At 21.7% G+C, this 27,951-nt stretch overlaps 9 protein-coding genes across 9 annotated transcripts; 3 read left to right on the forward strand and 6 right to left on the reverse strand. All coding sequences in view use genetic code 6, as the record gives it.

Annotated features, from left to right (window-relative positions):
• Window positions 1-156: 156 nt before the first annotated feature.
• TTHERM_000933177 (EF hand protein) lies at window positions 157-1,085 on the reverse strand (the record flags this gene model as incomplete). The annotated part of the gene is made up of 2 exons (XM_012799143.1): window positions 157-392; window positions 452-1,085. The coding sequence occupies 2 exons, from the start codon at window positions 1,083-1,085 to the stop codon at window positions 157-159; spliced, it is 870 nt and encodes a 289-aa protein (XP_012654597.1).
• A 1,035-nt stretch (window positions 1,086-2,120) lies between these two features.
• On the forward strand, window positions 2,121-2,348 carry TTHERM_000933178 (transmembrane protein, putative; the record flags this gene model as incomplete). The annotated part of the gene is made up of 1 exon (XM_012799144.1): window positions 2,121-2,348. The coding sequence occupies one exon, from the start codon at window positions 2,121-2,123 to the stop codon at window positions 2,346-2,348; it is 228 nt and encodes a 75-aa protein (XP_012654598.1).
• Window positions 2,349-4,731: 2,383 nt separating this feature from the next.
• On the reverse strand, window positions 4,732-6,349 carry TTHERM_000933179 (sodium/hydrogen exchanger family protein; the record flags this gene model as incomplete). The annotated part of the gene is made up of 2 exons (XM_012799145.1): window positions 4,732-5,907; window positions 6,005-6,349. The coding sequence occupies 2 exons, from the start codon at window positions 6,347-6,349 to the stop codon at window positions 4,732-4,734; spliced, it is 1,521 nt and encodes a 506-aa protein (XP_012654599.1).
• A 1,060-nt stretch (window positions 6,350-7,409) lies between these two features.
• Window positions 7,410-9,306, reverse strand: TTHERM_00933180 (transporter, monovalent cation:proton antiporter-2 (CPA2) family protein; the record flags this gene model as incomplete). The annotated part of the gene is made up of 2 exons (XM_001021874.2): window positions 7,410-8,591; window positions 8,752-9,306. 2 exons carry the CDS (start codon window positions 9,304-9,306, stop codon window positions 7,410-7,412), a joined length of 1,737 nt encoding a protein of 578 aa, XP_001021874.2.
• A 1,618-nt stretch (window positions 9,307-10,924) lies between these two features.
• On the reverse strand, window positions 10,925-11,602 carry TTHERM_00933190 (LITAF-like zinc ribbon domain protein; the record flags this gene model as incomplete). The annotated part of the gene is made up of 1 exon (XM_001021875.1): window positions 10,925-11,602. The coding sequence occupies one exon, from the start codon at window positions 11,600-11,602 to the stop codon at window positions 10,925-10,927; it is 678 nt and encodes a 225-aa protein (XP_001021875.1).
• A 1,304-nt stretch (window positions 11,603-12,906) lies between these two features.
• TTHERM_00933200 (hypothetical protein) lies at window positions 12,907-18,206 on the reverse strand (the record flags this gene model as incomplete). The annotated part of the gene is made up of 10 exons (XM_001021876.2): window positions 12,907-12,988; window positions 13,095-13,219; window positions 13,334-13,484; window positions 13,538-13,660; window positions 13,712-14,409; window positions 14,464-15,671; window positions 15,732-15,995; window positions 16,071-16,497; window positions 16,565-17,122; window positions 17,190-18,206. 10 exons carry the CDS (start codon window positions 18,204-18,206, stop codon window positions 12,907-12,909), a joined length of 4,653 nt encoding a protein of 1,550 aa, XP_001021876.2.
• A 376-nt stretch (window positions 18,207-18,582) lies between these two features.
• On the reverse strand, window positions 18,583-22,358 carry TTHERM_00933210 (hypothetical protein; the record flags this gene model as incomplete). Its single annotated transcript, XM_001021877.2, has 8 exons — window positions 21,502-22,358; window positions 21,027-21,197; window positions 20,695-20,974; window positions 19,964-20,608; window positions 19,665-19,883; window positions 19,369-19,605; window positions 19,233-19,321; window positions 18,583-19,165 (listed from the first exon to the last, which is right to left on the reverse strand). The coding sequence occupies exons 1-8, from the start codon at window positions 22,302-22,304 to the stop codon at window positions 18,583-18,585; spliced, it is 3,027 nt and encodes a 1,008-aa protein (XP_001021877.2). The 5' UTR covers window positions 22,305-22,358.
• A 341-nt stretch (window positions 22,359-22,699) lies between these two features.
• On the forward strand, window positions 22,700-23,575 carry TTHERM_00933220 (alpha/beta fold hydrolase; the record flags this gene model as incomplete). Its single annotated transcript, XM_001021878.3, has 1 exon — window positions 22,700-23,575. One exon carries the CDS (start codon window positions 22,700-22,702, stop codon window positions 23,573-23,575), a length of 876 nt encoding a protein of 291 aa, XP_001021878.1.
• Window positions 23,576-24,058: 483 nt separating this feature from the next.
• Window positions 24,059-27,134, forward strand: TTHERM_00933230 (hypothetical protein; the record flags this gene model as incomplete). Its single annotated transcript, XM_001021879.2, has 2 exons — window positions 24,059-25,015; window positions 25,134-27,134. The coding sequence occupies 2 exons, from the start codon at window positions 24,059-24,061 to the stop codon at window positions 27,132-27,134; spliced, it is 2,958 nt and encodes a 985-aa protein (XP_001021879.2).
• Window positions 27,135-27,951: the final 817 nt, after the last annotated feature.

The following is a 27,951-nucleotide window of genomic DNA, read 5'->3' on the forward strand; positions in this document are numbered from 1 at the left end:
TAGTTTTCAACAATAAAAGAAAATAATAATAAACAATTTAGAAGACCATATTTAGTTTTAAACTAACTATTTAAGCTTTATTTAATAATATATTTGTAATTAAATATTATCGTTTTTCTATTTAATATTATTGATTTGCAACAGATAGGTTCTTCATCATTCAATTGATTTTACTTATTACAAGTCTTTATACTCCTTTACAAACTTACGAAAGTCAGATAACGATACTTTTTCATCACCATCAAAATCCATTTCTTTATACACTTCTTTCACCTATGATGGCTAAATGAATTTTAAATTATGTTTCACAATTAACTATTTAAAGTCATCAAAAGTTATATATCCTTTATCATCTTCATCAATAATTTAAAAATCAATAGTTGATTTTTTATCTATTAATAAAATAGTAAAAAAATGATTGAAAAGGATTTTTTGATATGGTATTGTTTACCGCATGATATTTGTGAATCTAATAAATTGATCAAATATTTAAAATACTTAAATGAAATTCCTTTTGATGCAATACTTTTATCATACAACTAATCATAATCGTTTCTAGATTACTCAAACTTAAATCTACCTTTCCAAATATTTTTTATTTCATCATAAGGAAATTTATAACCAAATTTATAGATCAAACTGACTTTTAATTCATGTTTTGTAAGATAAAATTTATTTTATTTATCAAAATATTTAAATATCTCTTCGTCATTCATTTATTTATTTATTTCTAAAAAAATAGATAAAAACTAAAAATTGATTAACTCAATAACTTTTAAATTTGAAAATATTAATCTTACAAAAGAGGGTTGATAATAATTAGAGGAAAAAAAACATTCTAAAACACATAGATGTTGATTAAAATAAATTAAACTATTTAAAATCTTTAGTTAATATATAATTACTTACCATTTTTATGTTGAAAAGATTTTATATTCTTAAAAAAACAGATTAATCACTTCTAGTAACCAAAATAAAATTTTTGATTGATTTCTTTTGAAAGTTAAGCTTTTGAGTTCTAAATACACAAAATTGTTGAATTTATTATATTTTATTAAAAATATATTTAAGGAAATCAATTACATCTTCCTTTCTTTGGGGAAATATATTTTTTTCTTTTAAAGTACTAGAAAAAATATAAAAATCTGAGTAAACAAAATAAGAGAGAATCAATATTTTTTAGATTTTATTTTAATATAGAATTTTATTAAATTAATTTTTAAGGTTAAATTGTAATCATTAATACATATAATCTTTATTTGATTTTTCTATTTTATAGCTGAAGGAGTGTTTGAAATTAAAGTCTTATTATTGTTTTTTCAGTTTGTTTAATTTAAAAACTAAAAATTTCTTATTAAATATATATATATTTCTTATCTATTTTGAAATAAAAAAGTCGGAAAATGCTAAAATTGATACAAAAAATTAATTTTTAAAAGATTTTTTTGAAATTGTTTAGATATAAAATTAAGTTTTAAAGTGCTGGTTTTCTTTCTAATTTATATGATTGCTTTTAGGCTTAATTTATTAATTATTTATAGTGTTAGAAAATAAAAGGAAGTATTATTTTTACGTTAATTCACAAAAGATATTAATTAATTTGCAAATAGATTATTCAAAAAATGAAATTGAAGGCTTTTATGAAAGTTTTACAATGAATTGTAAAACATTTAATTATTGGATAAAATAAAATAAAATAATATATTTACTCTTGAATTAGGTATAAATTTTGTCTCTTTTATAAAATATCTTTGATTAAACATTAAATTTGAGCATAATTCTAAAATATCTAAAATAATCCTTAAAAAATTATCTTTAAAAAAACTTTTCCAATATAAACTATAATATTTTATATTAAATTGCTGGTTTTTAGATTTTATTTTTTATTAATAAGTATTAAAGTGTTACATATTAATTTTTCAATTAATTTAATTTATCAGAAATTAAAAGAATAGTAATAGAAATTTATCAGCTATAAATTCTATTTTTTTTGCATAAAAATAATAATTATTTAAATATCATAAAATCAAAAAACTTTATAATCAAAATGAGAAAAAACTAATTTACTTTCTTAATTTGCATATGCATGCTTTTCAATCTATCTTATGCTACTGTAAGTTATGACTAATGGAAAGCCTGTTATTAACGCTAGTATGATCTATACTGCAATAGCTCACATCCTTCTATCAGTCTTGAAGAATGCCAAGAATCATTAGATGTAATCAATGAGAATGTACATCTTTTACCAGAATGTGCAAAATTCTTTAATTACGTTGCTAATGATGATTTTAACTAAAATATAAACTATGAAGGCTACTTTAGCTAATGTTTTAATTCGACTACTTTGAGAAATTATGTAAATGGTACATCTTAAGCCTATTTCTCTAATGTATATTTATACTAATATAATGATTGTTTAATAGATCCTTGAATTTGTAAATACAAAATCTTAAAGTTAAAAAAACGAATTAAAATTATTCACGCTATATTATTTCATTTAAAATATTTTAATAACAATGATTGAATTAAATTACAAATCTATAACTTTAAATTGTTAGTTAAATTTTTATATTTAACTAATCTTAACAAATATTTTTTTAAAGTAATTTTATATGTTTTATATTATTATTGTAAATTCACACTTCAAGAACTTTTATAACTAAAGTAATACAGTTATTTGTTTTAATTTATATTTTTGTTTTTTCATCTAACTTTTGATAATATTAACTTAAAGTGTAAAAAAAAAAAAAAATATTAAAAACAATCTTTTGAATCTTGATTTTATTAAATTAATTATAATTCATTGAAGCATATTTTAAATTTTAATAAATTATATATATAATATTACTTAAAATATAAATATTTTTGTGTTTTTTCTTATTCCACTAATATTTAAAATAATAATAATATCAAAAAATTAGAAAACAAAAGTAATCTTTATAGAAATTAAATTTATTGTTAATTAATAGGGGTACATTTGAGTTATAAAAATTTAATTCAATAGTTAAATTTTGCAAATGAGCTAATAAAAGTTTATCTTATATTAGAGGGGGATGGTACAATTAATTATTTATATTTAATATGTTTAAAAAATGAAGACTTTTTATTAAGATTAAGTTGATGAAAATATTTTTTAAAATTAATTAACATAAAACAGAGAAAAAGAAAAGAATAAAATCAGAGATAACTGATAAAGATTTTATGGACCTGCACCTCGTTTCTTTTATTTAATTAAATACTTTTGAAGAAAAAATAATAGATTATTTTTGAGTAACATCTGATACACTTAAATTATAAAATCATTATTTTTATTATGTAATTCTTTTTTTGTTAAGTACTTTATTAAGAGGCAATATAAAAATAATATATTTTTCTCAAAAATAACCAATTGATAGATCTTTTTTAATAAAAAATTTAATTCAAAATTATAGTAATATACAAAAGTTTTTATCAAAGCATTTGGGTTGTCAAAAGATAATTAAAATATAAATAAAAATATACATTTAAAAATAATATAAAAGATTTAGGAATTTAATTGAAGTAAACGAGAATAAGATAATTAATAAGTAAGTAAATTTATTTATTTATTATTTTTAAAAAGTTCAAATAGAATAAATATAATAAATTCAACACAGAAACTCAAAGTCTAAAGAAAATTTACATTAATTTTTCTATTAAAATAAAAGTATATTGATTCTCAAACTATATAGCCAAACTTAAGTTTCTGATACTTTTCTTTGATATCCTACTATATAATTTAAGCTTTCACCTTTTTAAATGACTTTATGTAAATAATTTGGTGAAAAACAAAGACTTATTTTAGATTTATCTTAAAAATTAAAATTAAGTATCTATCCATTTTAATAATATTGAAAACAATCATATATACTTATATATTATATTCAATGATTGATAAAGAAAATAATAAATGAAGAATCAATAAATATATTTATTATAAGTTATTGATAAAACTAAACATAAAATGTAATTTTTAAAATATCAACTAAATAAAAATGAAATATAAAAGAAATTTTGTAAAGTAATGAATTTTATTTCATATTTTTGCTATTCAATCAATAAAACTACAATAATAGTAGAATTAATTAGATATTTTTTATTTTTTTATTTGTTTTGGTGGTAAATAATATATATTTGGTTATAGCGTCATGGTTTTTTGCAATTAAAAGAATATTAATCTTTTTTACTATTCTTTGTAATTAGATTTTTAAAATTCATCTTTTATTAATTTTTTATTTTACCTTACTTCAATTCTCCAGTTTTTTACTCATTCATTAAATAATGATTAATTAATTAACACAATTATAATTACGGTTTAGATTAATTATTTGTAAATAAATTAATTAACAAATATTTACAAAAACTTTCCAAATTAAGTTAAGTTTTTTCTTTCTTTTCTTTTCAAAAAAAACTAAAAAAATTGATAAGAAAATTTTTGATAAATATCTTAGAAAGAAATTAAAATTAAATTGCCATAAGATCAAATTATTATTTATTTTTTTATTTAAACTAAATGATCTTATCATAGGAACATCAAAATTGAGAAGAAATGTTTTATTTTGGTATATTGTATGAAGTAATTTTATTTAACGATTTCGATTAATGGTTAGGAATTTAAAATAAAATTTGATACAAGGTTTTATTGTTTTTAATGTTATTAATTTTATATTACAATATTGAAGTAATTTTAAAGTTTTTAACAATGATAATTCTTCATAGCTTGTTTTCTATCTAATATTAATCTATTTCTTGTTTGTTTTAAGTATCAGTAGTAGATATTTTATAATTATCGGCAAATTCAACGTTATAATTTTGTCCACATTCCTTCGCCTATGTTAACATTAAATTGTTTATGCCATTTTATAATGACTAATCTAAATTATTTTAATTGCTTTTTACTATTTCATTTTATTACTTGTATTACTAAATTGACAGTTTTAATTGATTATATTCTTCTATTCTTTATTGAAGTCTTTTCTTCTTTTCTTCTTTAAAAATTTTTTACTTATTAGGATAATCAAATATAAATTTAGACTTTAGAAAACCATCTTCTAAGAGCCTAAATATTGAAGCATTGTACACAGTTTTTAATTTCCTTTTTTCTATTTCGATTCCTAATAAAACTAAATTATTTTCTTTGACTTTTAAGGAATTCTCCATAGTTTGAGTAGTCTTTTTTATAAACGACTACATAAAACCTCCAAGTAATATAGTAGTGAAGAATACTATGAATAAAACAGTGCTAGTAACCACAGGATTTAGTTAATTTTCGACATTTATAATTAATGCGAATGCAACTGCACCTCTAATTAACCCAGAAAACCAAATTATTAACAATTCATATTTATTTAATCCCCATTTTATTTTCATAATTGTTTTTGCAATCAAAGATGTAATATATATACATCCGAAACGGGCAATTAAAGTCATTAAAAAGCCTAGTAATATAAACGAGTAAGAAATCTTTGATTTATCTCCAATGTAACTCCAAGAAGAAAGTCCCAGATAAATAAATAAAATTGATTCTGTTATAGAAGAGATAGTGCTAATTGTCACAGTTGTCGTTTTAAGACTTTCTTCCTCCATATTATGCTTCATGTAATGATTCATAACAATACCAGAACCCAACATTGAAATAACACTTGAAACACCAGCTATTTCTCCTAAACAGTATGACATATAGCCAATAGCTAGCAAAAATATATTTACTTTTACAGGATCTTACATTAAAGGACGATATACTTTTGTTATGTATGTAGCAAATAACCCAACAAAAATTCCTATTAAAATAGATAATACTAAACTCTTGATAAAGTAGAAAATTAAACTCCAAAAAGTTGTAGATGAAAGCTATGCTTCACCATTAGAATTCACAATTTTACTAATCGACTTTTATTATTTTATGTATTATAAAATATTTAGTATTAATCATATATAAAGTTAACATATCAAAGATTGTTTTAATGAAAGGAATAATAAAACTTACATTAAATAAAATAAGCGAAACAGCATCGTTAAGCAAGCCTTCACCAACAACTACACTAAAAAGCTTAGGATATGTTTTGCTGCTTATCAAAGCTAGGGCAGCAATAGTGTCAGAAGAACACATAGTAGCACTAAAATATAAAATGTCTTTAGCAGTGAGGTTGATTGTATTATTATTCAAATCTGTAATCATACCTTAGTTAAGGAATGCTATTGTCAATAACAGGATTACCGCAAAACCTATTAAAGTACCAAAAATAGCATAGAGAGATATATAACCAAAATTAGAAAAAAAATTCTTATTCTGTAAGGTGTATCCTCCAGAGAATATTATTGGAGGTAACATTATTTAAAAAAACTCTTGTCCTGAAAATGTTATCTAAAAACCAGAAATTTTTAAAATAAACCCAAGCAAAAACCCTACTAATATACCAAAGCCAGTTTCATGAATTAAATGGATTTTTTTATGTTCTATGAGTGCTTGAAAACAAATATAAAATATGAGCAAGCATAGCAATGAGAGAGTTATACCATAAAAGTCATCAAAAAAGCTCATTCTTATGTGATATATTTTCTTTAACTTTTTATTTATTTATTTTTTATATTAATTAATTTATTGGATTTCTTAATAATTAAGATTAGCAATTAAATAAATTACTGCACTTCTCTTTTATTTTCTCAAATATTTTTATGATTTCAACGATTTCAATCTAGTTATAATTAAAGTTTATTTTTCAATTTAAAATTTTCTTTGTCTTGAATAATTTTCATTCATTATTTCATCTAAAAGTACATCTGTTTATTTTTTGGAATATTAAATAAGTTATAAGTGTAAAAATGTTATTTGTAATTCCAATCTAAATTTTCTTGTTTTTTTGTTAGCCATTAATTCTAATTTTGATTAACTTTTAATAAACAATTGCTAAATCTTCAAAAACATTAATAAATTTTTGTAAGGTAAAAAGAATATACAGAGAAAAAAAATAATATTAAAAAAATATTGTTACTTTAATTAAATATTTTATAAACACTATTAAATATTTGTAAAAAAAATAATATTTGAAAATATTTTTATTTTAAAAAAACATTTAATAAAAAATTATTAGTAATTATTAATTTATAAAAAATAATTGCTTTTAAATTTTCAAAGTAAAATTGAATAAATTAAATTTAATAAAAATAATTTTAAAACATAAATTCAAACATTCAGAATATTTAAATACATTAATTATTATTATTATTATTATTCAAATTTTTTATCGCTTTTTTATTAATAATTTTGATGTAATCAAGCTTTTATAAGCAAAATATAATTAAAAATAGTTAGTTTTTCATTTTTCTAAATAAAAAATTATGTAGAGATAATAACTAACATGTGAGGATGCGTGTGTTTGCTCTCTTATTAATCACATTTAATCTTATTTTTCAACTCCATCACAGTTTTATTACTAATCTGACTCTTTATTTTTTAATTCACTTGAATACACAATATTATTATTATATTTTATGATATAATCTTAAGATTAATTATTATATATTAAGTGATTAAGAATATTGTTTTGAGTTTGGTTTAGCTCGCTGCTTTAAGATTCATTTCTAGAACTGACATTGCTTTTGGAGCTTTCAAAACTTTGTCTCTTCTCAAACTCGTACATTTCCATTTCTTCTAACAACTTTTTCTTTTTTTCTTCTTGAATAGATTTTTTTCTATTTAGATAATCGTAAATTAAGAAAGGTTTTAAGAATCCTTCTTCGAGATTTTTTAGTTTCGAAACTTTCTTTTTGGATTTTAATTTTTTTTCATTTGCAAGTTCTTAATTTTTCTTGTTTCTTTCTTAAACTTCAGGTGACTTACTCATTAATCCTGTAAAATACTTGATAAATGATGACATAAATCCTCCTAAGAACACAGTTGTAAAGAAAACAATAAACAAAATGGTGCTAGTAATTACTGGATTAAGTGAATTTTGTATAGTTATAATAAGAGCGAAGGCTACAGCACCTCTAATTAAACCAGCAAACCAAATAATAAAGAGCTCATATTTATTTAAATCCCATTTTTTCCCCATGAAAAGACAAGCAATAGCTGAAGTAAAGTATATACATCCTAGACGTGCTACAATAGTAATTATAAAACTTAGCCCAATAAATGAAAAAGAGACTTTTGCTTTGTCACTAATATAAGTCCATGAAGAAATACCTAGATAAATAAATAATATTGATTCTGCTACTTAAGATAAAGTTCCAACAGTAACAACAGTAGATTTTAATCCATCTTCTTCGAAATTATACTTCATATAATGGTTCATAACAATACCTGAAGTTAACATTGCAATAACACTTGAAACTTCAGCAATTTCACCTATGCAATACGAAGAATATCCAACAATTAATATGAATACATTAATTTTAATAGGATCTTTTACAAGAGGGCGGAATACTTTAGTAAAATATGTTGCTAATAAACCTACAACTATTCCTATAAATATTGATAGAAAACAATTTTTGAGGAAAAATAAACATAGATTGCCAAAAGTAGAAGCTTCTAAATTGACCTCTCCTTATTTGTTAACTATTGTACCTACTGACTTTTAATTTAAAAAAATATAATTTTTGTTTTAATCTTTTATATAAATTATAACACGCAATTTGGAAAAAACAATAATAATTTCAATATTTAGTAAGTATTTACTTAGGAAAAATTTGGAATTATGATCATTAATATAAATATAAAGGTATAAAATTTACATTGAATAATATGATAGCAACTGCATCGTTAAGTAAACCTTCTCCAAATACAACGCTAAATAATTTAGGATATGCTACACTGTTAATTAGAGTTAGAGCGGCAATTGCATCTGAGGCGCACATTGTAGCACTAAAATATAAAATATCTTAGGTGCTTAAGTTAACAGGATCGTTATTTAGGTCCACAATTAACCCTGCTTTAAGAAACCCATCAGTTATGAGCAAAGTGATAATAAAATTTATCAATGTACCTAAAATTGCATAGAGGGATATGTAAAAAATGTTGGAGAAAAACTTCCTTTTCTTTAAATTGTATCCCGCAGAAAATATGATTGGAGGTAGCATGATTTAAAAGAAATTCTATCCTGAAAATGATATAGAATGACCAAATGCTTTCATTATTAATCCCAACACGAATCCTACGATAATCCCGAATCCAGTTTCGTGAAGGACATGGATTTTTTTATGCTCTATTATAGATTAAAAACAAATGTAAGTAAACAGCAAACCCATTAAAGTTAAGCTTAGTGTGTAGTAATCTTCAAAAAGATTCATCTAATATATTATTTTTTTTAACTATCTATCTATTTATCTATCGATCCTGCTTTTCTTTCCTTTTATACACTTAATTTTTAATTATTTATTAATAGAATTGATAAGACTCGATTTTAATTATTAATAAATTAATTATACTAATAATAATTGGTTATTTTGATTTTATTTAAAAAATTTTTTGTTTATATTCAAATACAATTATCTTAAATTATTAGATTAATCTTGATTACAAAGAATAAAATTTCCTCACATTTATTTATCTGTATAATTAGTTTAAATGCATAGGTTATTTACGTCAATTTTTTCTTAAAATTTTATTGCCTCCTTCTAAATGTGCTCATTAAAATAAAAAACAGCCACAGAAATGATTTATTTATAAACTTTGTATACTATACATACAATATTACAAAAAATTTATAAACATAATTACTGTTTGATGCTTATCTGTGAAATTTTTCAAAAACTTAAAAATCTAAGGTAGTTGATTAATGTAAGTGGAAATAAATTAAATAAGATAATTTATAACCACTGAACTTGTACTATAAATAATCTTCTGTAATCAAATTGATTAGGGAGTTAGAAGAAATAAAAAAATACTTAAATATTAAGTGTTTATAAGGAATTTGTATTCTTTTAATTGTGTAATTTAACAATATCTTTTTACAATTTAAAAGTAAAATTTTGATGCCTACCAGACTCCTAATATAAAATATTTCAGTTTAAACTTACTTTAATTAATGTACTATTTGCTATCTTGGAAAAATAATTCTTTGATTGTATAATTTACATTAAAATAGGCATATATTTATTTATTTTTAAGTAATATCTAGATAAAAAGTTTCTCAAGTTGGGAGAAAAATATAAATTTTATTCAATTTGTTATTCAAGCTAATATTACAAAATAATAAATGATAATTACATTTTTCAACATTAATTTTCAATATTCTGAGTGCAAAGTAATTATTTATTTCTAGAGAATATTAATCTTTTATTATAAGAGAAGTTAAGTAAGTAAAAAGAAAAAATAAATAAATAAAAAAAACAAAAATTATTCATTAAGATATAAATTAAAAAAATAATTTCGAATAATCAAAATCTTAAATTGAGTTTATAGTAACTTAATTATCTTGAATAAAATATTATTTTAAGTGCATAAATTTACTAAATAAATCAAAGAATAAATGAGGGTTGGCTTGAAAATTTATTGAAAATTACCTTTAACATTACTAAATAAATATATAGCTTTTTTTTGATTTTGAAATGTAAAGCTAAGGAGAAAGGATATTAATTGTATTTGAACAAAATTATATTATGCATATTTAGCTAAATTTATTAAATTTTATATAATAATATACAATAGTTTATAATTTGATATATTTATTTTTAATTTTAATTTGATATAAATGGATAGATAGATAAATATTCATCAATCAATAAGAATTTAGCAATTATCCTTTCTTGTTTGTTTTTCTCTTCTAACTAATTATCTAAAAATATTATTTATCTTTCAACTAATTTTTTATCCATAATGCCTTAATTATATTTGTGATATGTATTGTATTATTTGTTTTTTTGTTTTTTTTTGGATTTTTTAAATATAAGCTGATCCTTGTTCAATTCAGCCACAAGGTTTATATTCTCTAAAGCCAACCTAGGCTCCACAGAATGGACAAAAGTGCTTTTTATCTTGACAAGAATCTGTGCAAAAAGGAATAAATGAAAGTACACCAAATGTGCAAAAGAATAGACAACAACAAGCCATCCATGTTCCAGTTCCAGGCTCTCTAGTCATAGTACTAACACTCTCTTTTTAGCAAAAATTACATCTAAATGCAGTGGGATATTCACAGTTATCTAAGTTAGTAAGCATGGGAACTTAAGGGTTTGCGCTTCCTGAACCTTATATCCTATTTACTTGGGCTTCTAATGGAACACCTTAAGCATAACCTGGAGGTTAGTATAGAGGTTATACATAGGGAGGTTGTTAATAGAATTAATTACTTCCAGATGATGATCCTTAATAAGAACCACCTTATATCCCATTTTGTGCTTAATAGCCATTATTTTAAGCTTGAGGATAGTAATTATTGCCAGGATATACTCCATTTTATCCATATTAAGGAGGAGGCATCATAGGTTATCCAATTGGCTAACTCATTTATTCATATCCCACATTGTTATTTATATTATTGGCATTGCCATTATAATTTTAATACTAATTGTTTGATTTGATATTATTTTAATTTTAATCAGTATTTGCTAATGGTGTGTAGTATTCTTTTACAGGTTCACTCATATTTTTATAAATTAGAGTTTAAGATTTTCAGAATATTTAAAGCTTAAAAAGTGCTTATTTTAAATCTGCTTTGTTTTTAAAAAAATATTTTTTGAAAATGAGATTGGTTTGCCTTAAAAATTTCTTTAGAAATTATAATGTTTATTTGTTTTAATTTTCTCTTTTTTACGCAAGCTATAAAATCAATTATTTTTTGCAAAAATTAAAAATGCTTGAAGTCAATCTTCTTTGTTGTATGTTTGGCTGATAAGAAATCTTCAATTCTCTGTTTATACTATAATGATCAATCTATTTTTATATATTAACCTGAAGAGTCAAATGACCATATAAAAAATGAATGTATGAAAGGATAAGAAAGCCTATCTATTTATAACCTAAATGTTATAAATACTTTATTATTCTTTTACATAATCTCACCATATTAAAACATAGATATCTACTTTGATTTACTAAATATTTTCTTTCAAATTTTAAAGCTACAAGTACCATTTTTATTTACAAATAATCTTTAAATTTGCAAAAGAAAAAATTAAATATTTTAAAAGTTTTTCTAGTTTTTTTCTTTTTATATTCTTCTTTTATCAATATCAAATGGAATATATGATGGTATAAAAGATAATGATTAAGAAAAATAAGATTACTTTATTTATAATTTTGTAATTAAGTTTAAAGAAAATAGATCAATATATTTTTAATACTTTAATATAAACCTATATTTATTTTATATTTTATTTTAATTTTATGTGGATTACTCATCTAAATTTAACAAAAATAAATTTTTAGATAGTTTAAAATTTTTATAACTACAATTAATAATTTGAGAAGTGAAAGTAAGTATTAAATAAATTAAATTAAAATTTCTTTTTCTATATGATTTAAATGAAAGATTATTTATTTAAATTAACATAAAAATATTAAAGTTTATTTTATTATGTTATTTATTTAATTTTGTTAATAGAAGCTATTAACTAAATAATCTATTTTATACTCCTTCTTTGTAAATAATTTTTTACATCTTAAACATGATAGAATTTGATATTTGGTATTCATTATTTCCTACAATTAAAAATTTTTAGATTAGCTTAGTGAGTTAAAACATGTATTTTTACATTCGATTGTTAGCTACTTAAGTTATATAGAATAAAATTAGTAGCATTTACATAAATTCAATATTTTACTTTTTTTTTAAATAATACTATTAGCTATATGCAACTTTATGTAAATTAATATTTTTGATTTCCAAAAATTAATTAAAGAAATTAAAGAATTTATAAAATCAATTTTGGTTAAATTTTAATTTATTTTCAAATATTTTATCTTTGTTAAGCATAATTTTTATTAATTTAATCTATTTTCTCTTCTAAATCTTCTCTTCTCTTTTTAAATCTATCGTTTTAATAAAATTATTTAATTAAAGGCATAAGGTTTTTTTATTGTCAAAAATTATTATTATTTTTTTAAATATTTAATTTAAAATAAAAATTTATTTTACTCAGATGCCTCTTGATTTAGCTTGGTAATTTTTTATAATTAATTAGCAATTTTTTCTTCTAATGAGTTTTGAAGATGGTATTTCTCATTAATAACTCTCTGGTTTTCATTTTGCATCATTTTAATCTGTTAGAGATTAATGAAATTTTATGAGAAAAAATTTAATATAAATAAGATATTAATTTCAGTTTAACATATGTTTTAATTAAATCTAATAATTAAATAAATTAGAAAATTTACCTCGGCTTATGTCAATTTAATATTTTATTTTATGAAATTTATTTCGTCTAATAGTAACTTCTCATCTCCATTTTACTCATTTGTTTATTCAGAATCCATGAAGGCCGCTTCTTTTTACAAAGATTCTATTTTCTTCTTCATTTTAATTATTCTGTAATTATAAAATAATTCTTAAAATAAAAACAATATTTAATCTTTGTTTACTTTGTGTCAGTATTGATATTTTTTATATAGAGAGTTTCATATTTGTCTGCAACTATTTTATATTCATCATACTTTTTTTTGTATTCATTTTTCATTTCCTCAACACAGTTCTCACAAAAGCCCCTAAATAATGAATTCGAGATATTAAATTAAATATATAAAATAATGATTTACTTATATTTAGGGCTAGGAGCACCACATTAGCAAATAGATTAAAACAAAATTTTAGCCTTATTTGCTTCTTCACTAAGTTAAATAGGTGCAGTGGTTCTTTTTGGTTTTTAGGGGTCCATAGCTTTTGCATTAGATCTTTTTTGAATGTCTTCTAGTTCTTTAATGGCATTTTCTTGCTTTATAATCTCTTTCTAAGTTTTTTATAATTCTGTACTCAATAATTGATTTTCTTTTTACTTATCTTGTATCATCTTTTTGATGGTATATAAATCATATTCTTTTTTCTCCTCTTTTAAAACTGATTGATTTGCTGCTTTTGCTCCTCCTTTATTAATGCTTGAGTCTTTTTTAGATTGTGCAATAGACTATTCTTATTTTAAAAAGACTGATTTTTCAGCTCTTGGAACTCTGTCTTTCATTTTTATAAAAAATTCAAATTTTTTATTAGAGAATATAATAAAAGTCCATAAATAATCGCTTGAAGGTGGCTGCATTTATTATTTTTAGGTTAACATTTTTTTTTTATTAATTGAAATTTAAGATAAATTATTAACTGACTCATTATCTCCTTCTTCTATTTATTGAATTGAATAATCTTCTTGTGATTTACTAGCATCTAATAAAATTAAATCGCTAATTTTAATAATTGAAGTCTCCATTAAATCTGTATCTGAAAAAATTTATAAAACTAAGTTGTCCTATTCATGTTAAAATAAAATTTTTTATTTATACTATTTTTTAATAAATTTTACCCTGAAATCAAAGGACTCATATGTGTACTCTTGGTCTTAACTTTTTTTCTTGTTGCCAAAACTAATAACATGTTCTTGAGAGTTCTTTTTATACTTTAATGCTTCTCTACTTAAACTACTTAATTTTAAGGTTAGTGAATAATTAGAATCGATAATATCACTTGTAATCATTTTTTATTCTAGTCCAAAAGGAATACAGATAGTGATTAGTTGTTGGGGATATTCAATAAAATAATTATATTTATAATTAACTTATAGAGTAAGAGAGAGCTTTTAATTAATAGTCTCATCATAAAAAGAGCAAATAATTTACTCAAACGAGTTCAATTTCAGTTTAATTTTTTCTAATTTAATATCTTTATTATAATTTTCTTAATTTGTAGAGTAGTTAAAATTTATATGATATTGCTTTTAAAAAATATATTCGTTATCTTCATCATCTTCCTCTAAATCACCTGAGTACACTTTTTTTATTTTAACTACAAAAAATAGATCACCTGATCTGTTGAACTCAAAATTTTTAAAGTAATCAATAGTAAACTTTGGGATAATGCTACTAAAATTTATATTCTTTTCAAACTTTTTGTCAGAATTGATTTCATGAATGTTGAGCTAGTACACAAACTATCTAAGCAATTTTTATTTATCTTTTGTTAAATTTTATTATGGTGGTATGTATAAACCTAAAGTGTAAAGACCAGCTGAATTATCTTAGGGTGTTTAATTGAAATTGTCAACTTCAATAAAGTCAAAGTTAAATTTAAAATAGACTGTATTGTTAAAAAAGTCAAGTTTTTATGAATTATCTTTTGTATATTTATTATTAGCATATCTTTTATTAATATCGGGAATACTTAAGGGCAATATAATAAACCCTTCTGTATTAAAAAAGTAGATATTTTTTATTTATTCTGAGCAAAAGGCTAAGACTTCATCATTCTTAGATATAGTCCTCAACTCTATAATAAGAGACTCTAAACTAGAAGTAATTTAAAATATTAGAGAAGAAGAAATATCAGTATCAACACAAATTTAAATCACATAGTCCTCTGTTTTAGAATAAGAATAAAATTTATCGTTTATTCTCTCAAAATAGCATCTTGAATTTTCTTTTTCTAACTTATACAAAACATCTTATTTTTTGAAACTCTTTTTATCAAACCTATTCACTACTAGACGGATTGTATAGCAAATTGTTCCTAATTTAACTATTTTCAAATATAAAATTAAAATTTATGAAAATAATGGTATTTATTGTTTTTATTTACTTCTGAGATCAAATTGCTCAGAGAGTGCACTCTACGGAATAACTTACTCAACTAAATCAATTAAATTCCATATCTCACTTAACGAGAGTCTTAAAACTTACAATTTTTATTATTTGCTAATAACATTCTTAATCGAAGTTTTTATTTCTGAAACTAATTAATCAGAGTCTTCTTTATAATTAATAATTTCTTTTACCCAAGTTACACTGTCTTCAATTAAAAATTTGTTGTATCCAAAATGATCTATCGAAAATTTTATAGTACCTTATTTATAAAGTATATTTAAATGAATATTCTTAATTGTTTATAAATGATAAAATTGTTAGTTAGTTAGTTTACCTATAATATCATCATTCTTATCATTGTCTAAAATATCTTGTTTATTGCTACTCAGTTTATTTTTTGCTTCAATTTAATTAAAATTACTCTCCACTCTACCATCTTTATCTAAATAAATATATCCTAAAATTAAATTGTTTTCAGGTACTTTAAAAAAGCTTTCTTCATAAACACCAATCAGGTTATCTGATTTTCTATGATCTCCACTATATAATTTGATAGAAATGTAGTCGAATGGACAAGAGGTCTTAAAGAAAATATGATTATTTTTTTAGGAAAATTTCAAGTCTTTATAATCTGCTTTAGAATCTACTAAAATAGGCTCGTAGCTCATTAGGTGCTAGTAATTCTTAATGTAAATCTTAAAATCTTCATCTATTGGGAAGTCACCTTCTAATTTCGAGACGCTATTTTAACTTTCATCTTGCTAAGTTATTTCGAAAAGATAATAAATTATAAAATTTCAATAGTTTGTTGTTTATATATATGCTTACCAATATTCTTCTAAATAGTTCTTCTGGAATTGCAGCATCTACATTTTCTTCAGCATCTTGAAAATTCTTTTTATAAACTAAATCATGCTGATAGTCCCATGTCGATATTTTTTATACATTTTAACTATAATGTGCAAACGGTTTTAGCCTCCAGACTTAGTTAATCAACTCATTATCCATGGAGTACAATGAAATCTCCATATGTGTTGGCTATTAGGTTTCATTGAATACAGATGTTTCTAATATTTTAATGCTAGTAAAGCCTAGAAATTTATTATGAAATTAGGTTTTTTCAGGAATCATAGATATCGTAAAGTTTGTTTGTAAAATTTAATCAAATGTTTCATTAAACATTTAATATCCTTTTCCTTTCGAGATTAAATCTTCTATAGAAATCTCCACTGGCTTTCCTAAAAGTGATTCTGATTTCAATTTAGTTTCTTTATATGTTATTTATCCATAGCTATCCAATTGAAAAGTTTCATATATTTACTCGAATAATTGAACTGTTATTTATCCCATGTTTCTTGTATAAAATAAGTACAAATCATCTCTTTCCTATAAATGATGAAAATAAATAGAGTCAATAAATTCCAAAATTAAAACATAAAATATAATAATGTACTGGATCATCAAGATACACTTAACATTTTTACTTAGCTAATTATATTTGTATCAAATATCTACAAAACCAGTTAGTTGAAGTTGTTAAAATCATCTAATCTCTGAGACTTTGTTTTCTTTGCTTTACAAATTCGGTATACTTCTCTATATCTTTCAGAGTGAAAGACAATAATATTACATTTTTACCAGGCTGCTGTTATTGTATGCCAAGCTTTTTTGCTTACTAATTTTTCTTATCTTTGAATATTTACAAAGTTTACTCATTCTAGTCTTCTACATAAGAAAGAATTGTTGCATCAAATACAAGAGCAAATTTTATATAAGTAGATTTGTGTTCTCCATCTTTTCTAGAATCAAATTTACATGTAAAGGTATCGAAAGGTTTTTCTTTCGTTAAATTTAATTCATGCAATTTAAATTTTTATTTAACTTAAACTTCAGCATCCTCATCAATTGTTATCAATTTAAACTCAATTTCTTCTTCAGTTTAATTCCTCTCAAACGGAACCTCCAACATAGTTCTCAATTTACCTTCTATCCAGTTTTTATCTCCAAATCTATAGTAAATCAATGTTTTGAGTTAGTTTCTATCATTAATTTATCTTGCCCTTTCTTTTTGTTACACAAATTTACCTCCACTAATTTCACGAAGATAAATTAAATAATTATTTTTTCTATACTCAACTTTTGGCAAAGCTTTATTTGAAACCTATGCCTATAAAATGTCTTATTTACTTTTGTTTTAGCTCTATTTACTAGAAACACTAAGATTATCTCTACTTTTTTCAATTTCCTTTTAGCTTTACTATTATTTATCATTTTAATTATCTTCTAAATCGAATTCATCTTAATTGTATTAATCAGCATCATCATCTTCATTTTTCTTTTCAGCTTCTTTTTCTTCTTAATGAGACTAATCTTTTTCAAATTCTTCATTATATTAATCATGAGAATCTTCAGGTATTTCTTCAACACTTGCTTCATTGAACTTAGCTAACGTTTCCTAATTTCTGGACATGTCTTTCTTATTTTAATAATTAATTCAAATACTATAAAATATCTAAAAAAGAACTATTTAATAATAATCAATAAATAACTGGTTTAGAATTTTAATAATCTTAGCATATCTATCTATTAATTTATTTATATATTATTTAAATTATAAGTTTTAAAAATCAGAAATAAATTAAAAATTAATTGAGTTTTTGATTAAAATTATATAAAAATAAATTTATTTATTTTATTATTACAAAGAAATAATTTTCTAATATAAAAGGCTTAAATTATATTTATATACAAAAAAGTTTATTTAGTAAATTAATTAATTTTATTATTTTAGTAAACTCTAAAATTTTTTTATTTAACGGTATTAATTATTCAAATCAATCAAATATTCATTCATTTTTTTGATAAAGTGGTATATGGAATTCCTCTGCATCGCTCTATACTTCAGAGCCTTCTGCTTATTCTCTTTAAAAGTACTATTATTATAAGCTGAAACTAACTTACTGTTAATCTTGTAACTTATCTATCATTTATTCATCCTAGCTCCAATTAGAGAGTTCGTGTTTCTCAATTTTTGATTCAGAGTCAGAAATAGGTGTTTCTTCTTAGCATTTCCATGTATTAATCTCATTATTAATATTAAAATTTTGTTATGTAAATAAACTTTTCTAAGATTTTTATTAGTTCAATTGCTATGGTATTTAAGCATCTTCTCTAAAAGTAGGAAAGTTATGAAGCTTTGATTAAGAAGGCTATTTATTCATAAATTTTTCTTCTTTCATAGAATTAACTATCTAGAATTATTTGAAGCTTTATTATTTTTAATCAGTATCCTCATTGTTCCTATCTTCTACTAAACTGTTTAATCCTAAAGATTTAAGCAATTCATCCTCATTTTAGGAAGCAATACTTTTTTAAACTCTATTTTAAAGTTAATTGATAGTCATCTTTTACTAAGTTATAATTCTGTTTCTTTAAATATTTATTAAAAATAAATTAATTACCTTATTTAATTTAAAAATAAAAAAACTAAATTTACAAATTCTCATTTTCTTTTTCAAAAAATTGAATATCTTATTCCTTTTAGCCTAAGTCTCTGTTGAATTTTTAAATAGCCTCCTATATCCTCTTTATAAAATAATTTACAAACTAATGCAAATAAAAAATTAACTTACATCGTGCAATTTTTTTTCTTATTCTTTTTGGGCTATTTACTTATTTCTCGACTCTAAATGAAGAATTTCAATCTGCTTTCTCAAATCATTAAACTATTATTCAGTTTATCTTTTATTTTCATCTTCTTTTTCCTTTGCTAAATTTAAGATATTTTACTAATTTCTTACTTAGATTTAAAGCTCTTCATTTAATTTCTTCAACTTCTTAGTTTCTTCCTCCTTTTATATTAAAGTTTCCTTTAATTAATTATTCTATTGATTTAATATTATTTTAAATATTAAAAACTATTAAATACTTTTTCTTCAAGCAATTTATCTATTTATTTCCTTGAACTAGCTAGCTGTTCCTTTTAGATTTCATTTTAGAGTTTATTTTAGTAGTTTTAGATCTCTCCCTCCATTTCTTAAATCTTTTCTTTATATGCTTAGATTTGCTTTTCTGTTAATTTTTGTTAGTTTTCAGAGAAAAATTTGTTTCTTTCACTTTCTAGGACAACTTTTTTTACTTCTCTATCCTTTTATTTACATAATTAAATCATATTACTAATTATTTTATAGAAAAATTAAACTCTAAAAATCTAATTTTTGTATTTACAATTTAAGTTTAGGTGAGCTGTTAGTAATTTTTTTCTAATTCTTCCAATTATACTTTATGACTTTTTTGCTAAGATTAAAGTTGATTCAATAAATCATCATTTTATTTTTAAATTTCTGAAATCTTTGTTATCAATCTGTCATAGTCACATCTTTAAGCTTAGAGCTCTTGTTCAAGTTCTTGAAGCCTTGTTTTTAAACGCAATTATTCAACCTCAGCTGATTAGGTAAATCCAAATTATTTCATTTTTTCTGAACTCTCTTTCTTGCTTATTTAAATTAATTTATCATTCTTCTCGTTTAAATCTTCTGAAAGTATTTTAATCTATTCTTTAAATTAGCTGATTTAGTCTTTGGTATTGTTTTATTCTTCACATTTTATTTTTAAACTATTCTTTAATTCTATATTCTTTTAATTTAAATCATCTATTTGCTTTTTTAAATCTTGTAAAACTTATTAATACTCAGAAATTCTCTCTTCATATTTCTATTTTTAAATTTAATTTTGCTTCTCCCCTTTTTATTAGAGATTTTTCAGCTCTCTGTTTTAATATACTAAATCTTCATTTATCTTTTCTAATTCAATTTATTTCAACTCTAAATCTTCTTTTATTTTTTGAATTTCTTCCAATCTTTGTTCATAAACCTAATTTAAAATAATATAAATTCTTAACTTAAAAGCAATTTATTATCTTTCATAAGAGAAAAATATTTAATTATCATAAAATCTACCTTTTTATTTTTCTCACTATTTTTATTCTATCCATCTAAATCTTATAATTTTTATTATTATGAGTGAATAATTTAGCTATTTTATCGAATTTGTTCCATAAGCATTTAGTTATTTAATTTTAATTTATCTTTTTCTTTTCCAGTCTCTTCTAGCTAGTTTTAAAGCTAATTGTTTTATTATTTCAGTTAAAATAATTCATTTTAATCTATTGACACCTACTCTCTAAGAACATTCAATTATTGTTCAACTTTAGAACTTTTAGGAGAAGATAATTCCTTTCTTTAAATTTAAAATAAGTATTAATTAGTTATAATACATTGATATTATTTACTGCTTTATTTCCTTTAAGTTCATAAATTTTTCCATCCATTTAGCAATTTAACTTTCTTTGTCTTCAATAATGCTTGTAAGCCTATCACACTCGTTGCTCAATTTTTATTCTATTTCTGTTTTCTCAAATATTTATTGTAATCTCTTTTCTTACATCTCTAATTGCTACTCTCTTTTTTTTACATCAAATAAATTATTAGGTTAATGAATTTTTATTACTTTTTTAGAATCATATTTTATGAATTGAATAAAACTGCTTCAGTTTACAATGAAATATTTCAAATTGATTTGCTTATTTAACAATTTATCGTGCATGAAAGTTTAGCACTAGAGTAAATATTAGATTAAATTAATTTGGTCTTTATTAGCTTTCAATAAATTTTGAGTTTAACGGATATGATAAAGTATTATTTCAAAATATTAATTGAAGATTTATGCTATAAAATTAATTGTAATAATAACGAATAATTAATTACTCTTTCTGTATTTTTATGTATTATGCTATCTCTTTGTTTAGGCTATCGATAGTCTTCCTTAAATCTAAATTATCTTTTGACTAAGATTTAAATTAGTCTTGTAGTTTATGGATTGTTGTACGCAAGTTTTTATTATCATATTCTAGGTTTTAATTTTTTATGCTTTCTTTTTTCAATTCTATTTCTAGCTCTCCTAATTTTCTAATTAGCTGCAACTTAAATTCATTAGTGGAATTGTTGCTTTCGTGTTCTATTTTAAAGTCTTACTGCTAAGGAAAAGCTATTGCAGCAGTACTTTTGCTAGACTACAAAAATATTTTATTACTAGCTATTTTGTCTTCTGATTTTGTTCTTTCTATTTGTGCGTTTTCCCCTAATAAACTTCTCGCAGGACTCTTAGAATTGCTAAAATTTTAAGATAGCAAAGGATTTACATTACAAGAATCAGTCAACTTGGTACTTAAACTGTCTTATAGTGTTTCTTTATTTAAAAAATTGTTTCGCTTGGTGAAGGAGTTTAATGACTCTCTATTTGCAGATTTAGTTGAACAAAGATACATGTTATATTTACTAACGATTTCCTATGAACTTAAAACTTAATTAACATTTCCCTAACTACAATTCTCTGACTTCTATCTACTTTTAGTACTGAACTAATAGTTGCTAGAAGATGATATAGGGCTTTCAAAATTTTCTTTTATTCGAATAGTATTTTAAATTTGTTAAGTCACATTCTGTAGAGGGAGTGGACTCTTCTTTTGGTATGAATAATTAGCTTGTTATTTATATTACTCTATACTCATAATTGAAGGTATAAATTCTTTCTTATTTTAATTTGATCTATTAATAATTATCAGAACTGAATACTATCAAACATTTAAATTAATAATAACTCTCCAAGAGATAAATATTTTTTAAATATCTCCAAAAATTTTTTTATAAAACAAAAAACAGTAAAATAATATTTTAAAGCATATTTTTTTATATTTATTAGCACTTTCAATATGCTTAATTTGCTTTTTTAAAAATTGATAAATATTATTTTACCACTATTATTTACTTTAGAGCCCTATTAGCCTTATTAAGAAAAAGATTTTGTTTTTAAATCTTGAATTTAATAATTTAACATATAATTTATTTGATTGTTTACAATTAATTTTATTCAGTTTTTTAATTTAGAAATCAAAAATATTGATAAATGATGGATTAAAAAGTTGATTCAGGTGAGATTCTATCGTATCGTAAATATACTGCTATCTCAAGTGTTAATAATCCTAAAAATATTCTTTTGATCCATGGTAATTTTTGTGGCTAAAGAAATTGGGATCCTTTTTTAAAGTATTTGAAAGAGTACAATGTATACACTTTAGATCTTCGAGGATTTGGCAAGTCAACTTATAATCACTAAATTGAATCATTGTTTGATTTTGCTAAAGATGTGGTATCTTTTTGTGAAAAGCAAAATCTGAATAAAATTTAAATTATAGGATGGAGCTTAGGAGGCGCTGTAGCTATGTCTGTTGCTCTTCTATAACCTACGCTTATAGAAACAATGATATTAATGGCATCAGTAAATCTTTAAGGATTTCCATTTATGTCAAAAGCAGGAAGAGTAAAGGATGTAATAGAAATTAAAAAAAGATTACAGAAAATTGGCAATCTGTTAACAAGAGAAAATCAGCAATTCGTTTTTGAAAATATAATATAAGACAGAATACTTCCTAAAAATAACTAATGTGAGGAAGGATTTTTAGATATAATTTTTGATTAATTGTTTAGCCAAAGAAATTATGTTGATGCTACTGCTTATTTAGGAATTTGGGATATTTCAGATAGGTGCTAAGATATTAAATGTCCTATTCTTATTTATCATGGAACAGAAGATATAGTCATAACTTATGATAATGCAGTATATAATTATCAAACTTTAGCTAAATATAATCCTAAAACATACCTATTCACTCTTGACGGTGGGAGCCATGCTCCTGTTTATGAAGTTCCTTAGTAAATGTACTAAATTTTTGACTATTTCATCAAAAATCATAAAATAAATCAAATTAATTCAAGGTTATGAAAATTGTTTTATTCTTGATTTTTAGTTTGGAAATGTTGATATTTGATTAACTAAATAAATAATTTGATTAAAATTCACAAAACAAATAATAGAAAAAAAATATTTCCACTTTTAAATATTGTTTTTAGATTTGTATGAATAATAATTTAATTTGCATAAATCTTGAAGTTCATTTATAAATATAATAAAATATAGATATTTGCTTTATCTAATTGTTTTGATATATAAATAAGCATATTAATATATTTTAAATTTTAGAGTTTGATTGTTTGTTTGTTTTAGAAATGTTTGTTTAAATTTTTGTTCATAATATTCTAAAAACTTATATTAGTTTGTAAAAATATGAGTCATCCATCAATAAATATCTGATAGATACAATTACTTTATTTTTCTTTGAAGTTTAAAAAGTAATAAATAAATAATTAACATTATCAAAAATTTTGAGTGTATTAAATTTCAAAAGAATTAAGCAAAATTCAAAAAATGCAAAATAGAAATGATGAGTTTTTTCAATTTTAATTGTAAGATCTAGAAAATCTTAGCAATTATTTTAGTGATGATCCTTCTTTAGAAGATATAGCCAGGATTACAGCATTAAATTTAAAACATCTTAATGAAAATGTACCTGCTGAAAATAAATTGAGTCAAATTGTAGATAATAGAGTCAATAGTATTTATGAGTCAGGATTACTTGATTTAAAATTAAAAAAATTATTAAAAGAAGATGAAAAAGATTTAAAAAGCACATAAAAAAGCATACTAGATAATATTTGCAATAATTTTTGGACTTATCTTTCTGTAAGAGGAGATGGAAATTGCTTCTATAGATCATTTATTGTATCTTATATTTTAAAAATATCATTGATCGAATCATGCGAATATCTTACTGAGCTAATCAAGATAATATAAAACTTAAAGGAAATAAATTATATATAAGAATAAAACAAAGAAGAAGATTTCAAAGAAGAAACTTTTAAGAGTTCAGTTCTTTCTTTTGAATCAAGTAATACTCTTGATGAAGCAAGAGAGAATATCATAAGCAGTAATCAAAAAACATTTTAGAAATAAACTAATTATAATTTATAAACCGAAACAACAGAACCTTGTATAGTAGAAAAAATTAGCAAAAACTCTACAAGTAATTAAAGTGAAGAAATAAAAACAATAGCAATAAGTTTTTTGCTTTAAATGCTGGTAAACAAAAAGAAATAAAATCACTTTTCTGTAGCTAATTTTTTAGAATTTTATAACAGCAATCCTTAGTTAGACTTCAGCTTGATTATTGTTTGTAAAAATTTATTACTAGTAGAATATGAAAATATGAAATAAGATAGCGATTCTAAATTCTTCATTGATGACTCAATGACTAATGAAATTACGAATATGCTACTAATATATGGATAAAGTGCTTCAGACTTAGTATTCTCGTTAGCAGCAAGGGTATGATTTTCAATTTGTTAATATTACGATTAACTATTTTATTAAAATAGAAAATATTTTATTATAAAATATATATCTATGAATGGAAAATAAAAGTATTTTATAAAATTAATAAAAGGCTTTTAAGTGCAAACTTTAGCTTCAAAATATCTATTACAATGATGATACTACTTTAATTCACAATTTGTTAACATTTGGCTCAAAGGAAATCTAGGAAAATAGCAATGAAAAGATTGGATAAGAATTATAAATAAATATTTCTGTGTGGTATACAGGAGGACATTATGATATACTATTTGATTAGCAATTTAGTTAATAACACATGTACTTCTGCTTTGATGAACCTATTATTCTTTAAAAATAGTAATAAAATTAAAAAAATATTGAGTATGAAGACAAAATAGATGATAATTTACTCAAAAATGAATCTCCTATAAATATTAAATAATCTAGTTTTTATGAAGGAAAAGTAGATGAGTAATATAATTTAAATTCTGAGGAAAACCTTTATTAAAATAATTATAATTAAAATGATTTAAATGATAATTTATTTTTAGAAGATGATGATAAATATCAAAGCATAAATAAAATAATAAAAAAACATGTGTGCTTCTGTTGTAATAGCTGCTAAGATGTAGTTTTACAATTACAAAATGATTTATTTATATGTAAAAGCTGTTATTAAAATTAATATACTATTTTTAGACTTGAAGGACCCAGTAATTCTATGCTTACTCCTCTTTAAATATAATAATGTTTCTATGAATTGGTTAAGTAAAATATTGCTTAATCATAATGTATTTGTTGCAATTAAATTCAACAATAGTATTATGAATTTTAAAAACTTCATATTATTTTTACAAAATAACTTTAAGAAATGTAAATCAAAAATAACTTAAACTAAAATCAAAGCGATTTACATATAAATTAGAAAGAATCGATAGATACCATCAATAACTAGTAAAAATGTCAATAGGAAGACTCATATAATAAAAATAATACTTAAAATATAGAGAAAACTTAATAAATTAAAGATTCTCTTAATCTTAATATAGACGAAAACAACGATTAAAATGTTGAAGAAAATATAGACAAACTTTAAGATTGTTTATTTTGTTTAAATTGTTTAAGAGAAAAGATTTTTTTTTAAAACTAATATCACTAGTAAAAAGACTATTAAATTTATTTAGAATCTATATAAGGAGAAGTAGATGTTTGCTTTAAGCCTAGCCTCAATTAATATTTCATAGATTTTATAAATGAAGAATGTCTGATGAAGATTTAAAATATTGAAACTCAATAATTCTGCTAAATATGTTATAATGAACTTATATAAATTAAGTTGTAAGATGATATTGCTTAAAGTTGTAACAAAGACACTGTAAAAATATGCTCTCAATGCTTATATAATACAAATTTATTGTAATTAAATAGTTTATATAATCAAAATAATCAATAATTTTTTCAAATTCAATACTTTCTTTATCATTTATAGTGCTAAAAAATAAATTAAGATTAATGTTTAGCTTGCACCTAATTCCAAAACATCTAAACTAATGAAGCAAACTAAAATTAGTTAAATTTTTTTGAATTTACCTTCTTAGATAAGTAATTTAATATATGCTTAGATTGTATATTTAAAATAAGTTTTGCAAATGAACAAAGTGTTAATGTTCTAATAAAAGATTTTCCAATGCCTTTGAAAATATTTTTAGGATAAAAATAGGTTTATCATCTTCTCTAATTTGCTTATTTGTAATGTAAATGGTGTAGAAAAGCAAACTTAAACAATAATTAAAATATGATAACTATTATTAATTCTATTTAGTACAGCAAATAATATGATTTATTAAATTATTTATTTGAATGCTATGAGTGTCAATTGTTTTAATAATAATAGCAAGAACAATAACAATAATTAGATTTTTAAACCTAAAATATAAATGATTTAAATTATTATGAAAATGATTATTATTTAACATCCCTAGTAAATTAAATTAACAGAAAAAGAAGACGTGGTTCATTAGATGAAATAGAAAAAATTTGTATTTCATGCAAATAACAGTTTTTTACTTATGACTATGATTTAGAATGCGAAATATGCAAGTAAGATATATGATATAATTTATGAAATTATTAATTAAATTTATACTACAAAATAATATTTAAGATATTTATTATTGAATATATATATATATATATATGTAAAACATATTAATCATATTAATTACTCATTTTAGAGTTTATGGAATTATAAAATTTGCATTTAAAAAATAAAATTAGTAATTAAATATTTTTTTTATCATTACTAATTAAATTTTTAATAAGAATATACATAAATAATCATGTCATTTGGTTATTTTAAATATTAAAAAATATTAGATTCAGTTATATGTTCGTCTTTGTAGATTTTAAAAATATTTATAATCATTAAAACTATAATATAAGATTTACTTCTATAAATAAAGTAATCAGAATTGTATATCCATTTGTTTAATATTTAATAAAAATATAGTATCTTTTCTTTGTACCTTATTATAAACTAAACCTAAAATTACAATCTCTAATTTAATTTAATGCAATTATAATTTTTTGAAAATTTTATAAAAAACAACAATAATTTAACTCAGTTTTACCATCATTACTAATTAATCTTTAAATAGAAAGTATGAAACTAGTTTTTAATATAATTAGTTTCATCTATTTCTAAATATTTTTATAATTAAATTTATTGAAAAATAAGTAACCATATCGGAAAGATTATTATATATATTCGATCTATATCTCATCCTATAAATTCTTTGTATAGCTTTTGAGAAATTATTATTTAACTGTTTATTTAGTTAATTATTAAAAAAATAAATAAAAATTATATTTATTCTAAATGTATTAGTTTTAAAAATTATAATATTCATAAAAATTAATAAGAACAAAAA

The sequence above is a fragment of the Tetrahymena thermophila genome, assembly GCF_000189635.1.
Source record: "Tetrahymena thermophila SB210 genomic scaffold scf_8254503, whole genome shotgun sequence".
Lineage (NCBI taxonomy): Eukaryota > Ciliophora > Oligohymenophorea > Hymenostomatida > Tetrahymenidae > Tetrahymena > Tetrahymena thermophila.